The sequence below is a fragment of the Vitis riparia genome, chromosome 2, assembly GCF_004353265.1.
Source record: "Vitis riparia cultivar Riparia Gloire de Montpellier isolate 1030 chromosome 2, EGFV_Vit.rip_1.0, whole genome shotgun sequence".
In the NCBI taxonomy this organism is placed as follows: Eukaryota; Viridiplantae; Streptophyta; class Magnoliopsida; order Vitales; family Vitaceae; genus Vitis; species Vitis riparia.
In genome coordinates, this window is record NC_048432.1 from 11,876,022 (window position 1) to 11,892,080 (window position 16,059).

At 35.6% G+C, this 16,059-nt stretch overlaps 2 protein-coding genes, 1 long non-coding RNA gene and 1 other non-coding gene across 4 annotated transcripts; 1 reads left to right on the forward strand and 3 right to left on the reverse strand.

The window, feature by feature from the left end:
- Positions 1-1,190: 1,190 nt before the first annotated feature.
- Positions 1,191-3,039, reverse strand: LOC117929395 (expansin-like B1). Its single transcript, XM_034849709.1, has 5 exons — positions 2,847-3,039; positions 2,651-2,757; positions 2,323-2,504; positions 1,770-1,902; positions 1,191-1,446 (listed from the first exon to the last, which is right to left on the reverse strand). The coding sequence occupies exons 1-5, from the start codon at positions 2,989-2,991 to the stop codon at positions 1,246-1,248; spliced, it is 768 nt and encodes a 255-aa protein (XP_034705600.1). The 5' UTR covers positions 2,992-3,039; the 3' UTR covers positions 1,191-1,245.
- An 803-nt stretch (positions 3,040-3,842) lies between these two features.
- Positions 3,843-4,767, forward strand: LOC117929422. The gene is made up of 2 exons (XR_004653764.1): positions 3,843-4,016; positions 4,308-4,767. It is a non-coding gene; the product is annotated as an uncharacterized LOC117929422 (long non-coding RNA).
- A 7,208-nt stretch (positions 4,768-11,975) lies between these two features.
- Positions 11,976-12,482, reverse strand: LOC117930392. The gene has a single exon (XM_034851036.1). It carries the CDS (start codon positions 12,480-12,482, stop codon positions 11,976-11,978), a length of 507 nt encoding a protein of 168 aa, XP_034706927.1.
- A 694-nt stretch (positions 12,483-13,176) lies between these two features.
- LOC117908097 lies at positions 13,177-13,372 on the reverse strand. Its single transcript, XR_004650156.1, has one exon. It is a non-coding gene; the product is annotated as a U2 spliceosomal RNA (small nuclear RNA).
- Positions 13,373-16,059: the final 2,687 nt, after the last annotated feature.

Sequence of the window (16,059 nt, forward strand, 5' to 3'; positions counted from 1 at the left end):
ATTTACAGCAAACATATGAATAAATTAAAAGTGATGATACTTGCTTTGGCACATGTCTTACACATGATATTTGTATTGTTGGGAATTTAAATTTTCTTTATTTATAATATGTACTCTGTTTGTCGTTTTCATGGAAGTAATTTTAGATAAGAGTGGGAGTGGTTGTTGTTTATTGGGATCTTGCAACTTCTGTTTTTTTTTCAGTGGTTGTTGTTTAGTGGTTGTTTCTGAATTAGAAGAAAGGAAAGGGGAACCTATTGACTAGTCTCCATCCCATTCTTTCTCTGGTGGGGAAAGCTCAAACCTCCTTTGCTTTTCTGCATAAAGAATAATCTAATTAAAAAAAAAAACATATTAAAGATGACTATGGCTTGTTTGCAAGCTTCTCCCAATCCTCAGTGTCTAAGAAGTCCAAGAAAGAATTCTTACTTATTTCATCTCTTAAGTCTACAACCCCTAAACTCAAGCAAATTCATGATCTGAGATTATGAACCCATGTTAGAGGAGACAAAGCATGTTGATCCCTGTGAACTTTTCCAATCCCTTTCCTTACCAATTACCACAGGCTAAGGAATCATGATGGTTAGGGACAGACTATCAGGCAATCTTGTGAAAAAGAAGATGCCATCTTGTATGATCTTGTATCACATCCAAGTGCCAAACAGCTACTAAAATTCTATGACAAGGTACACAATGATGAGAAGCTAGTGGGGTTGGGGAGCCTCCACACACCAGCTTTAGAAACCCACAAAAGGAAAACAGGGACACCGAATCTCTCAACTTCCAGGCAGGCCAATAACACGGTCTCTATACAGTGTTTCTTGAATTCTGATTATTTACTGCATGTCAAATTTGTCTGCTGTGAATGCTCAATCAAGAGTAACCATAAAAGTCTCCTAAAATTTTTGTGAAGTCTGGTGTAAAGGCATAAGGGGGCTGTTTCTCTACTGTGGTTGGTAGTGTTTTCATGTAAATAGAGATATCATAAACTTTACTGTCTAGAATGACTGCTTTAATTAAAGAAATTCAAATATGATTAGGAATCTTTGAATTTTAATAGTCAATATCACAATGATTACAATCAAGAACACCTACCACCAAAGTCTATCCTCATCTTTAAGGAGGAAAATAAAGCCAAAAAAAAAAAAAACATATTAAAAGTACAAACATATAGGAAGAATCATGGTGGCTTATTTAAATGGTATCTCTGCATAAATGAAGAATTAAATCTAGTATATTTGGCCATTAGTTCACTTGTACTCCTGTGTCATATATGTCTGCAGCTTTCCAGTTTTCAGGTATGTTGTTAATAGGAACAACCCATGTCTCATCTCCATCATCGCCACTAAATAGCATCCTTAGAGAAAGGGTCCCACTTGGGGGTGAATTAGTCGTCCATACTGAACCATAACTCCTATCCAGTAGCTTGCACACGAAATTCTGGGTCTGCAAATATTAGACAGCATGTTATTGTATTGAATAACAATTAGGTTAACCAAAGAGTCAAGGACATGATTGGATGTAGTTGTTCTCATTCCATAATCTAAATTTGGTACTTCTTTTATCAGTTACAATGAAATACTAACTTCTGTTTTTTCAAGGTTAACCACATCAACCCCAATTTAATGCTGCATCCAAATCCCATCTTTACCAAGTTTACATTAGTATTGGATGGAAAAGCCAGTGTTTCCAAGGATCAAATGAGTTAAATTTCATTTCAAAAGATGAATGAAAACTAAATTCAAACATGGAAAGGGAGTGCAAGATACCTCACATAGTTGGACAGCAGTTATGTCCTTCATGCCTTGTTGGTACCATATGACAAAAGCCATGTAATAAGGAAAATTGCTGTTCTCATCAATCTTGATTGTTATATTTTTGCTGGGGTAGCTGCATGATACCCTGTGTGGAAGAGCGAGTTGTCATGAGTAATAGTATATCATTATTTGGAGTTTTTTGTTTGATTTCGTGTGAAAATAGTGTAGAAGCAGCAGGGAAAAAAAAAAAAAAAAAGGAACAAAAGAAAGAAAAGCTAATGGGTGTCAAGTGAAGCCACTTTTTCTTTCTAAAAGAAGTGAGAGGAGAAATTAAGAATGGGGAATGGCTCCTTCCCACTCCAAAAACTTCTCATCTTTCGAGTCTAATCACCAATGGTGCATTGATGTTTAAACCTACCTTTGATATGAACTACCTGGACAGGTGGTCCTCAGGAAAGGGTTTAAAAAAGACATTTATAATGACAAATTGCTACAAAGTCTAATAGAAATTATTCCTTCTGAAGTTGTTGATGTACACACCCTATCTACATTTGTTATATCTTACCTTCTGTATTCGATATCGACCACACCAAGAGCCAATAGAGATGCAGCTGCATCTGTAGTCTGAGCCATTCGACCAAAGGCTCGCTTGCTCATAATAAAGTCAGTACGATCACCCGAGCCATGATCAGTGATCACTACAGTCACTCCTTTGTCTGAGCAATAGTTACTGTTGGTACATCTCACCTGGTGAAGTCAAAGGAAACATTTTTCACTAATCTAGACATTTTCCAAAAGAGATGCAAAAGATCTTCTCTGGGAAAAAAAAATCTATAAATCAAATTCATGATATCTTCATAGTTTGGTGTTTCTGATTTGTTGATTGCAGTCACCTGGTAACAAGCACCGCAGCCCACACCATCTCTATAGAGATCAGATGCAGCTGATACATCTCCATCATTGATTGTAGCTCCAAACGAACCGTATCCACATTGCCCAGCTGCAATGATGTTACAAGATATTAAACTGAGCACATAAGATCATAGTTAACACAAAATGAAACCATGCTCAATCATTTTTATTACTCACTTTCTGTTCCTAGTTCATCTGAATTTGGGTAGTAAGCTGCTCTAGAATGAGTGAAACAATCGCTGCATGTAGCAGCATAGGCCAGCGATTGCATGAGAAAAAAAGATGCAAAAACAAGCAGAAGAGAATGAGGAGGAAGAGCCATTGAGACAAAACGAGTAACAGTGTGCAACGAATGTAAGGTGGTAATGCATGAAGAGCACAAAGGTTATCGTATTTATAGTGAAGCAAACAGCACATCTTCTTTGCCTTGGTAAAACTTGCTGACTTTGACACTATGTTAAATATTATTTTGAATATGTGGGATTCTATTAGATATGTTCCTCAGCAACCTTCTTAGACTGGAATTACTTGTTTTTGATTGTTTTCCATACTATGGAAAAACTGCTTTCTGACCTTACTCTTTGGTTTTATATTGTACTTTTCCTACTTTTCATTTCTATGTTGAACTTTAGTATGAGAATTATTTTAGTTATTGAGTATTATGCTGTGAAATACAAACTTTGTTGACATAAATTAACTTTACTACTAAATATCTTCTCTATCCGAAGACTCTGCTAATGTTTTTCTACACGTTAACCTCAATTTTCTTAGTGTAAACATTCTGCTGTAATGGTTGATGCCCAGGTGTAAATATTCTGCTGGAATTGCTGATCATGCCTTTCAACCTAAAGCCTAGGGAGAGACAGAGACAGAATTGCAAGTGGATTGAAACCAAAAGATTGATTACTTTGTACGAGTAAAGATACAATGGTTCTGCTTGAAATGGAAGCAACTTGGAGAGTCATAAGTTAGGTCCTTTTGCACCAAAGAAATCCCATGTTAGGTGTCTGATGTTCCCACTTGTGCTAATAATCATGTCAAGGCTTTGGTATCTTGATTAAATAAGCACGTTTCTCAAGCTACATGCACCGACTCAAAATATTAGTTTAGTTCTGTTAATCAATCGATGATAAAGATGTGTTTGGACTTGGCACTGTTTAAAGCTTAGGAGATCATCATAATCTGCTACAATATGCAGATGTCTATTCATGAAGGGCCATTCCATGGATTGGAGAGGAATGCACTGAAGATAAAAGACAAACTGGTGGGTGGTGGTCATTACTAGTCTTTTCTCCTTGAGGGCTCCTTTCCTAGTTCCAAACACGGCTCAGCTAAGAACAAGAATAGGTAATCAATTTGAAGTCTTCCAAATCTTGAACATCTGTTGTTTCTTATGTCTGCTGAGGAATTTCCTAACACTGGCTGGAAAATGTGGTAACCACCCTGAGAAGACGCGTAGGTAAGAACACCGGGGTAGACTGAGAAGGAGGAAACCATTGTACCGCATCAGCCATGACATGGAAACCATTTAGGCCCCTGGTCCCCATCATGTCTAGTCCCCATTTCGTTGCAGAAAAGTCTGGAATTTAAGCCTAGCCATTCATTATTCATAAAGGTTAATCTAATGCATTTGTGCAGGTCCTTTCAGGAGCATCAGTGCAGATCATCATAATCTGCTACAATATGCAGATGTCTATTCATGAAGGGCCATTCCATGGATTGGAGAGGAATGCACTGAAGATAAAAGACAAACTGGTGGGTGGTGGTCATTACTAGTCTTTCTCCTTGAGGGCTCCTTTCCTAGTTCCAAACACGGCTCAGCTAAGAACAAGAATAGGTAATCAATTTGAAGTCTTCCAAATCTTGAACATCTGTTGTTTCTTATGTCTGCTGAGGAATTTCCTAACACTGGCTGGAAAATGTGGTAACCACCCTGAGAAGACGCGTAGGTAAGAACACCGGGGTAGACTGAGAAGGAGGAAACCATTGTACCGCATCAGCCATGACATGGAAACCATTTAGGCCCCTGGTCCCCATCATGTCTAGTCCCCATTTCGTTGCAGAAAAGTCTGGAATTTAAGCCTAGCCATTCATTATTCATAAAGGTTAATCTAATGCATTTGTGCAGGTCCTTTCAGGAGCATCAGTGGAAGGACTTTTGTTTTTTTTTTCAAAAAAAATACTAGAAAACTGTTTTTAAAAATTGCTTTTAAAAAATTGTTTTCTAAAACATTTCAAATAGACCCTAATTGAGGAGAGAGAGAGAGAGAAAGTGTTAGAAGCAATGAATGATATGATGAGTGATTAATGTATAGTTTGTGAGCCCACGGGAATGGGCACTTGGTTCAATAGGATTGATCAAGGTAAAATTCTTTTGGAAGCATGATTTTAACACACATGAAAGCAACTACATAAACAAGTAAGTTGTCCACTTTTATGATTTGCCTTTAATGATTGTATAACTCAACCAGCTAGACAATATATAATGGACTTAGGTGGTGTTTGTTTTTTTTACTTAATTCTAAATAGAACGTTAATACTTAATAGTATTAAATATTAGGTTGTTTGTTTTTATAGTATTTTATTTCTATTAAGTATTAAAAAGTAGAAAAAACCATTGTGTTATTTTTTCTATTTAGAAAAAGCCACATTTTTTTGGCTTTTTCTATTTAGTAAAAAGTTTATAATAAGTCATGAAAAAGTAAAAAATAAACAACCTAAATTCTAAAACTAAATGGTTTTCAGCAAAAAGCCAAAAAAACAAACATCACCTTAGATGGGGTTCGTCTGAATTTTTTTTTTGGGTCCAAGTCTAGATAGAAATGAATTTGTCTGAAATCTGAATAAAAAAAAAAGATGTAATAGTGTGATTCAACTTTAAATTTCAAATAAAACTTAAAATTTTTCATTTTTTATATTTTAACAAAATATCTAAAAACAAAGTTAAACTTTAAATGTATCAAAACAAAAAGGAGGATTTAGGACTTATTTGTTTCTTAAAAAAATGAAGTCTTAAAGTTAGTGGGAAAATGAAAGGAGATTTTTTTTTGGACACTTTTGTCTTAATAAAAAAAGTGACTTTTACTTTTTCTTTTTCTTTTCCCCCCTTTTTAATCTTTGATTTTTATTTTTTATTTTTACAACTCTCAAATCTAATTCGTTTTTTGAAAATAAAATCAAATTTATTTTTAAAAAATTCAATTAATTATTAACTAATAAATAAATCAAAATGCCTAAATTTTATGAAATTTGGATGATAAATGTATTTACCATAAATCAAGAACTTTGTTATAACAAAAAAAAAAAAAAAAACCAATTATGACTGAGATGGATTATGTTTTTATCCATTTTCTCTTTTATTTCTTAAGAAAATTTAGATTTAGAATTTTCTCTCAATTTTTTATTTAAAAAATAGACAACAAGATTCACTTAGTTTGGATAAGGAATAAATTTTAAATAAATCCATGCATTTCCAAAAATAAAATCGAGATCAACCATGTATGAAAACTCATCCAATTCTTAATGAAATTAAACTCCATAATTTTTATAGATTCCTCATTTAAATTCACTCCCTTTTAATACAAGAAAAATCAAAATAAATGAACTGCCATAAATCCAATGAATTTCTACAATTAAAACTCCAAACATAATTCATACTCATCTCAACGCCACCTACAACAAAAAAATCTTTAACTATTTTTAAAAAATAAAAAGTTAGAATTTGATCTTCTTTCATCAATTGAAAATCCAAAAATTGAACTAATCTCATTTGAATATATGTTTCCAGTATAAATCCATTGAGCCTCCGATTATCTCTCCGATAATTGAGTTTCAGATCCACTTATATTAGAGGATCATTTGACATATTGTAGTCTACAAAGGATTTATGTTAAATTCCACTATTCTAGAGAAATTATGACAACTCGATAGTCATCTGTCATGATTCTCCTTAACTCTTATTCAATATATAATTATATGCACTAGTAAACTTATAATAGAAAAACCATCCAAATGATCAAGACAAGTTAACCAACCACTGACTTATAATAGATTGTTAAAGTTTATGAAGTAGTCATGAATAACTTATCATCTTATTATAAGAAATTTATGACTTGAATCTTTCGTGTAACTTTTAATACACTCAAGTCATACATAATATAAGTGATATAAATATAAATACTCAAACAAATTAGATAAGTAATGCAACGCGTTAAAAAATAATCAATATGATATAAAATGAATCAATTCTTACATCATGTTACCTTTTTTTAAGGGCTTTGTTCTAATAAGTAACATGTATGATATCTCAACCAATCAAAATTGAAAATGCTTAAAAAAATCTTTTATAGGGAAGGGGGTTGACTATCTCTAAGGGTGGTGATAGAAAATGGGTGGCACTATCTATGCCATAACAAAAGTACGACATAAAGCTTCAAACATGAGCAAAGTGTGATGGTAAGCCTTGCTAGCACTCATGTCCGATGGAAGGAATTAACAAGATTGACATGCATGAACCAAAAATATAATGTATGTGGCTAAGAAGAGGATTTAACACACAAAGGCAATATTATAGTAAGTATGTGAGCAAAGAGAGGGCTTGGTACACATAGGGCTACCTATACATACACCAAGGGTTGTGTTACACGCATGGGCTCAGCATAATGTAGTACTCGGCACTAGTGAGACACCATGCAAGGATTGTGAGACACTAAAAGCATGACACAAAAGGCATAGGGGTGTAACACCTTGGTATTGGGGTAACCTAGTAAAGGGCTGCCAGCACATCAAGAAGATGACACTTGACATGGGCTTGGTCGGGTGAGATGCTCATTAGACACATGACACGAACCAAAATTTTTTTTCAAAAAATGGGGTGGGTGTGGCATGCAACAGTACAATAAACTTATAAAAATACCATGATCAAAAAGGCTGTTGAGCATGATATAGGTGGCATGATAAGAAACAAGCAATGCAACTAACTACTGTACAAAAGGTAATGGATGAAGGCATGAGAGGAACCACCACCTAGATGTGAGTGGGATTAGTGGGCTCATTCCTAAGGCTTCTAGACACCACATAAGATAAAAATTAAATCAAAATAAAATTAATTAACTTCTTGATTTCGTGACCTGCTATTGATTATGATTGTAATTGTAAGCCAATATGATTTCAAAGAACAGTAATTGTGAAATGAATTGGTTGATATGATGTAACTTACATGAAGCCAACGTGCAAGCCCATCATTCAAAAACAAATGAAAAACAAAACCAATTCTGTACTTGCTCTAGCCATTTATCTGATTGGCTTACAATAAAAATAATATAAAATTAAAGAACCATTCCTTTCAACAACCATCCAAAATTTCATTTTCAGTTCTCACTAAACACACATAAACCAACCTACACCAATAATACAAAATCAAACACATTTATAACTTACTTCATTGTTGCTTGGACCCTCATCTTTTCTTCCTCCTCCTTCCTTATTCCTCTAAGCAACTCAAGCATTATGTGCCTGGAAAGCTCGCACTTCCGCGAATCAAAGCCAAGCAAAAACATACTATTACCATTGCTTTACATTGAAAATTTTTCAATCAAACCAAAATAAAGGAATGTGTTGATATATGGCACAAGAACATGACAGAAATTTTATGACAGTAAAGGAAAAACAAAACTTTTTCAGTAAAAAAAAAAAACTTGGTATTTGAAAGTATATTTTTATTCACTGCATTGCTCTTTATATAGAGCTGAAACATAACAAAAAGTCAAGAAAATTTGCTAATTTCAAGCCATGTCTAACCAATTCCTGATATCAAGCCATATATATATATATATATAGAAAATATTTCCTAAAGACTTGGTCTATTGACCAATTATTCAGCAATTTTTTGTTTGCCCAGAACTGTAGCAACCTAAGGCACGTTTCCAACACTCCTCCTTGCCTTAGTAGTTGCAGAGGCCTATTTTGCTTCTTAAGGTTTCAAATCTAGCTTTTGGTAGAGCCTTGGTTAACACATATGCAATTTGATCCTCAGTCTTGCAATAAAGCAGTTTAACTTCACCATCCTTTTGTTCTTCTCTTAAGTGATACAACTTGATCTTGAAATGCTTAGTCTTGTCATGAAAAACAGAACCATTTGAAATTGTAATTGCAGCTTGGTTATCTACATGAATCTGTGTTGGTTCATTTTGCTTCATGTGTAGATCTGCAAGTATTTTTCTGATCCAAATTGCTTGATTTACAGTAGCATTGGCTGCTACATATTCTGCCTTTGCTGTACTTTAAGCTATCACATCTTGCTTTTTTGAGGACCATGAAAAAATTCCGGATCCAAAGATGAAACAAAATCCTGTTGTACTTCTCATGTCACAATAGAACTTGCCCAATCACTATCAGAATAACCATGAAGTTTAAAATTCTGACAGTAAGAATATTTAATGCCATAATTTGTTGTGCCCTTGTTATATCTTACAATCCTTTTGGCAGCTTGAAAATGCACTTCACTGGCACAATGCATGAATCTTGAAAGCAGGCTTACTGAAAACATTATGTCTGGTCTAGTGGCTGTAAGAGTACATCAAGCAACCAATCAGGCTCCTGTATTGGCTTTCATCCACTTTTTCTGCTCCATCATCTTTGCTAAATTTCTCCTTTTGATTCATTGGTGTGTTGGTCCTTTTGCAATCTTCCATGTGAAATTTGTTAAGTATTTCCTTTGCATACTTCTTTTGGCTTATGAAGACTCCATCATGATTTTGCTTCACCTCCATACCCAGAAAGTAGGACATCAAGCCAAGGTCTGTCATCTCAAATACTTTGAGCATTTCAACTTTAAACTCTTTTACTAGTTTCTCATTGCTACCTGTTATAAGCATATCATCGACATAAATAGAAACTACAATTAAGTTAGCATCTATTCCTTTTACATATAATGTAGCTTCACTTGGACTTTTAACAAATCCAAGACTTTGAAGATGTTCATCAATCCTGCTGTACCAGGCCCTGGGAGCCTGTTTAAAACCATATAAGGCCTTCTTCAACAAGTAGACCTTCTCCTCTTGTCCCTTGACTTGGAATCCCTCGGGTTGCTCTACATAAATTTCCTCTTGAAGATAACCATTTAAAAAAGCAGATTTTACATCCAACTGGTAAGTCTTCCATTCCTTTTGTGCTGTCAAAGCAAGCAACATTCTGATTGTATCCAAGCGTGCTACTGGAGCAAAAGTTTATGAGAAATCCACTTCAAACACTTGACTATTCCCCTTCACAACTAATTTGGCTTTGTATTTATTTACATAACCATCTGCATTAAGTTTGGTTCTATAAACCCATTTGACTCCAATGACCTTTCTGTGTTGAGGTCTGTCCACCAACTCCTAGGTGTCATTCTTTTCAATCATTCTAAGCTCCTCTTTCATTGCTTCAATCCACTTGTCATCCTTCTCCGCCTCTTCAAATTATGCCGGCTAAAAAACAGCAACATTGCTTCTTTCATAAATATCAGATAATGACCTTGTACCTCTAACTAGGACATCATCTATGTTTTCATCAAAGTATTGCGGAACCTTTGGCAGTTGCATCTTTATTGACTCCTCCCAGTTCCATTGTCTATTCTCCATGAACTTGACATCTCTACTTACAAGAATTTTTCCATTTTGTGGTTGGAAAATTCTGTAAGCCTTGGAAGAGTTGCTATATCCAATGAAAACTCCTGGTTCTGCCTTCTTATCAAGTTTGTCTCTTTTCACCTGTGGCGCATAAGAAAAACAGAGACAACCAAAAGTTCTTAGATTCTGCAAATCTGGTTTATAACCAAACCAGGCTTCAAATGGAGTTTTTTTATGCAAAACTCTAGTTGGTAGCCTATTCAGCAAAAAAATTGCAGTGTTTGCAGCCTCTGCCCACAATTTCTTTGGCAATTCCTTCTCATGTAGCATACACCTTGTCATCTCCATAATACTTCGATTTTTTCTCTCACTTACTCCATTTTGTTGTGGAGTGTATGGTACTGTGAGTTGGTGCTCAATACCAGCTTCTTCACAGAACTTATAAAAAATTTTATTTGTGTATTCTTTCCCATTATCTGACCTTATCTTATGCATCTTGCAATTGCTTTGATTCTCCACTCATGCTTTATATTTCCAAAATACATTAGCAACCTTAGATTTGGGTTTGAGGAAATAAATCCAACAAAATCTGGTATAATCATCAACAAATGCAATGTAGTACTTACTACCATTTAAAGATGGTGTTTTCTGAGGTCCTCCAACATCTGTGTGTACCAATTGCAACTTGTGCATTGCTCTCCATGCTGTTTGAGGGAAGGGTATTCTAGTTTGCTTGCCATATTGACAAGCCACACAATCAGCTAGCTTGTCTTCCGCAATGGCACACCTTTCACCAAATTATGTTTCTGCATATATAGAAGTCCAACATGGTGGAAATGCCTGAACCTTCTGTGCCATAATTCTGCATTGCTTACAGTGCTTGAAAATGCTATTTGCTTATCCTTCATTAGATTTAGAGCAAAGCTTTTTGCTCTCATTTTCACTTTGAATACATCTCTACCTTTCGCATCTTTAATCATGCACCATTTGTCTTCAAATATGACTTTGAAACCTTTTTCAATCAGCCGTCCAACACTAAGCAGGTTTTGATCAATGTCAGACACATATAGAACATCAGTAATATACTTCAAACCTGTTCAGGTTTCTATAGCCACAGTTACCCTTAACTGAAATAAATTCACCATTTCCAATTTTTACTTTAGAGATGATAGTTTTATCAAGCTCCTTAAAGAGCTCTTGGTCATTGGTCATGTGGTTTGTGCAGCCACTATCAATCAACTAGGAATCGCTAGAGCTGTTACTTGTTGTGAAGCATGTTGCAATAAAAAGTTGCTCTTCTTGATGTTGCTTAGTAGAAGCTTTTGCCTCTTCATGTTGTTGTGACTTGCAAATCCGCTCCATGTGTCCAATCTGACCACATTTCCTGCACTTGACATCAGGCCTCCACCAACACTTCCTTTGTGGGTGATTTGTCTTTTTGCAGTGTGGGCAAGGTGGATAGGTTCCATCCTTGTTTTTGTTGTTGATGTCAGTCTTGTTGTTGTTCTTATTGTTGTTTTTCTTGTCTTTGTCTCCTGTTGTATTTTCTGCCTTTGCTTGAAGGGCACCCTCCATCGATTCTTCTTTTCTTATCATTCTCCTTTTCTCTTGTGCTTGCAATGCATTCACCAATTCTACCAAGGATATGCTTGACAAATCCTTAGATTCTTCTAATGAAGGAATTTTAGACTCATACTTTTCAGGCAGAGTTACAAGAATTTTTTTGCACAATTCGTTCATCAGAGAAGTCCTTACCAAGCAACCTCACCTTGTTTACTATGCCCAACAACGTGTCAGAGTAGTCTTTGATGGTTTCTGTCTCCTTCATTTTCAGCATTTCAAACTCCCTGATCAAGTTGAGTACTTGCATATTTTTGGTTATTTCATTGCCTTGGTATTCCTTTTTGAGGTAGTCCCAAATATCTTTTGTTGACTCCAGGTTCATGATTCTTGTAAATATAGTGCTTGAAACAACAGAGAATAAGTAGGCTTTAGCTTTGGACTTCCTAGTCTTCCTCTCTTTGTGGGTCTTAAGCTGAGTCATCGTAGGGTTCACCGACAATGGGGGAACATCATTGTCTTCCTCTATAGCTTCCCAAAGATCTAATGCTTCAAGATGGACTATCATTTTAACAGCCCAGGCTTGATAGTTATCACCATCAAAAATCGATGGTACAACATGGGAAAAAGTTGTTTCAGTTTCCATTTCTGGATTCACTCAACTCATAGATCCCTCAAGAAGAATTGCTCTGATACCAAATTGTTGATATATGGCACAAGAACAAGGCAGAAATTTTATGACAACAAAGGAAAAATAAAATTTTTTCAGTAAAAAAAAAAAACTTGATATCTGGAAGTATATTTTTATTCACTGCATTGCTCTTTATATAGAGCTGAAACATAAGAGAAAGTCAAGAGAATTTGCTAATTTCAAGCCATGTCTAACCAATTCCTAATATTAAGCCAAATATATATATATATATGTAGAAAATATTTCCTAAAGACTTGGTCTATTTTGACCAATTATTCAGCAATTTTTTGTTTGCTCAGAACTGTAGCAACCTAAGGCATGTTTCCAACAGAATGAAAGTACAAAGTATGAAACTTACCCTTTTCTAATCACATTCTTCTTCCTAATCTTTCAACTATCCAAGAGACACTTCGTTCAGCAAGCTTCCTGCAGTCACACAATGGGTTGGCTGCATTGTGACAGTGTCAAGTGTGGTTCCCATTGCCGTGAGAGTCATGGGTTTTTACTGCCAAAAGTGTATTTTTATTTTTGTTCCACACTCGATCATCTTAGCTAATGAAACTGTGAAGGCATTTATAGACTCCAATGAAACTGTTAAGGCACTTATAGACTCTAATGAACCTGTTAAAACATTTTTAGACTTTAATTGGAGGGGTGCGCCAGGCCCAAGCAGTAGTGCAACGCAAGGGCGACGCGCAAGGACCCCAATAGCAAGCTATCGTGATGGGCCCTCCCCCTAAAAAAATAAATTTAATATCATGTGGGACGATGTCCCACGTATCAGATATTAAACTGATAAGAACAGATACTACACTTGATCTTAGCCAAAAGGCCGAGAAAGGTATGCTTTGCAATGAGTTCTCGACTCCCTTTTATTCAATGTTCTTCTACAGCCGCACTTCATGCCTTGTCGATGTGGGATAACACGTCCCACTTTCTCATCAGCCTATGCCTTGTTTCTTTCCTGTGTTTTTCCTTGAAGTCTCTCTATTTTTAGGTTACTTAATTGTGCAATTTTAAATGTAGCTTCGCCGTCAAATGATGGTGAATGGGGTTTAGTTGATCTAAATTTGGTAGAATCAAACCTAAATGAGTTTCAGGGTAGAGCATTGAGTTGTAGTGCAGGCACCACTATACTACCCTATGGAATAGGCAGCAGCAAGAGTCATGTCAAGCTCAGGATCCCATGGATCGAATGCATGTCTATTGTTTTTCATAAACACCAAAAACAAAAGGCAAGAAGAAAACCCTTCCAGGGTAGTTATCATCCATCTGACTTTTCAGGGGCTGCTCAAGAACTGCAACTACAAAACTAGGAGTAAATAATCAGATGCCCATAACCAGAAAATGGGGCTATATCCATGAGAAGGCCAAATCTTTACCAGCCAAATGAAGTTGGTGAAAGTCATTGCCTTCGGGCCCTGGGCTGAACTGACCAACCATGAGTTTCCTCAGTTACCAGAATTTGAAAACACTCATCCATCATAACATCATCAGAATTGGCTTCTGGATAAACCAACTGGACTTAACAAAACTGAAGTTCTTGGAAGTAAGATCCTGGACATTCTCAACTGAAAGCGAACCTCCCTACTCCATAGTCCATTCCACTGCTACCTATCACTGCACTCTCCATTTCTACACACAGATATCAAATCCTCCTCGCTTCCCTTTTTATAAATTCAAGCAGATTGATGATTTCTAGATTTTGAGATTGATTTTGTGGTCATTCTCTCAAAGCAAATATATTCAGAATTCCTTTAGATGGAACATGGAACTGAATGTCAATAGAATTTCTTTAACCCTTGATCTGAGATGCAAGTGACTGAAACTTGAAGATGTAGAAAGAATCAATGTTGGCAGCAAAGGAGAAGGAAGCAAGGAAGAAACACTACAAGAAGCCATTCAGCTTGTATCTCATAGGAATGAATTCAACAACTGGAATAGACCCAATTGGAAAAGCAAATATGTTTAGGAACAGAGTCCATATGACTATCTGGAAACAGGAACAAATCCTACATTACAAAAATTATAAGAATTCCCTACAAGACCAAATGCCACAAGCTTCCTAGGAATTGTTAAATAAGCATCAGAGCATTAGGAAAATGGTTTGTGCTCACATTTAGGGTTCATGGCCTCAGATGTCTTTATTTACAGAAATGATTCTGGATTTATGCAATGGAGTACTTCACAGTCAATGAATTGAACTCCATGTCAAGTTCATTTGGATAAGAAAGAGAAGTCAATAGAAAATTCAAGACACTCAGTCTTGCCACTTTAACACCAAACAATCATACTTTTGGAACACACGAGTTTGAGAAGATTGGCTTTTCTTTCTTTGTTCATAAGCAGGGAGATCACACATAATCACAGCAGCCCCACCATTTGACAGCTCTGACGGTTTATGATACAGAAGAAATCAAGAAGAAAGCACTTAAAACAAGTTTACCAGATCTGAAAACAAATTAAAAATACTTTTATCAACTTCTGAAATCGACAATTTTATGCATTAAACCATAAATAATGCATGAAAAAAAAAAATTCAAGTGTCCAGAGTTCGTACAAACTATATTAAATCATTGACATGGCACACTATGTTATCAAACATCAAGCTCTGAGTACCATTTAGACAGACAGAGCCAGACCTAAAACTCAAGGACCTCCAAAAGTGTAATGCTTTAAAAAAAAAAAAAAATTGAATTCCTCATTGAATTTGTGTTACAACAGAAGATACCACCCACAGAAGCTAAAGTACATGGTTGAACTCAAATCTTAGCCACATTTGGGAGATAGATCTTCTAGACAAAAGCCAAGCTCTACTCTTATCCTCCACACACCTCAGTTTCAAGGACCTGCCACAATCAATCAAACAGGAAAACTCTCATTCTTGTACAAAGACTCGAAAAAACCCATATGCATTCTACAAATGAAAATCCATTCTCATTGCTGAAAACTACCATACAACAAACTTGCACCTCATGTAAGAACAAGCGGACAAGTGAGTACAATAGTTTATAACCAGATTTGACTAAATCAAGGGAACAATTTTTAGGCATAAATCAGCTGTTCAAATGATTAAACCAAAGAACCAAAATTGGAACCCAAGTGTGAATTGCCTTAAACTAGAAATCACTCTATTCAAAATTGTACCCGAGTTTGACAGTACAGAGAACATATTATTGGTCAGTACCACAAATACTTCAAGTTTTCTATCACAAGTGAGATGTACTCATTTAGATCAGGGAAGGAGGAAAAGGATCAGATATGTTTATGAAAGATCTACCCAGTGAGTCCATGAAAATTTCCATAAACAAGGCATGCCATCAGTCACCATCTCCACCTCATTATCACTCATCGCAAGATTACCAGAATAATAAAAACAGAATTGAATCCAAAAAGAAATCTTAAAAAAATAAAATTACAATTTCATTAGATCCTATATATCCTTGAGGAAGACAAGATTCCCCTGTTCTTCAGGACTACTGAGACATAACATTAGTTTTTGGCCACAAACAAAGAGACATGAAACCAGCTC

Bases quoted from the DNA above. Each gene is read 5' to 3' on its own strand.
- LOC117929395 (XM_034849709.1), bottom strand. From the start codon at position 2,991: ATGGCTCTTCCTCCTCATTCTCTTCTGCTTGTTTTTGCATCTTTTTTT. The intron at 2,758-2,846 runs GTGAGTAATAAA...ACATCATTGCAG, and splicing joins AGATGAACTAGGAACAGAAA to CTGGGCAATGTGGATACGGT. The intron at 1,447-1,769 runs GTATCTTGCACT...TAATATTTGCAG, and splicing joins CTGCTGTCCAACTATGTGAG to ACCCAGAATTTCGTGTGCAA.
- LOC117930392 (XM_034851036.1), bottom strand. From the start codon at position 12,482: ATGGAAACTGAAACAACTTTTTCCCATGTTGTACCATCGATTTTTGAT.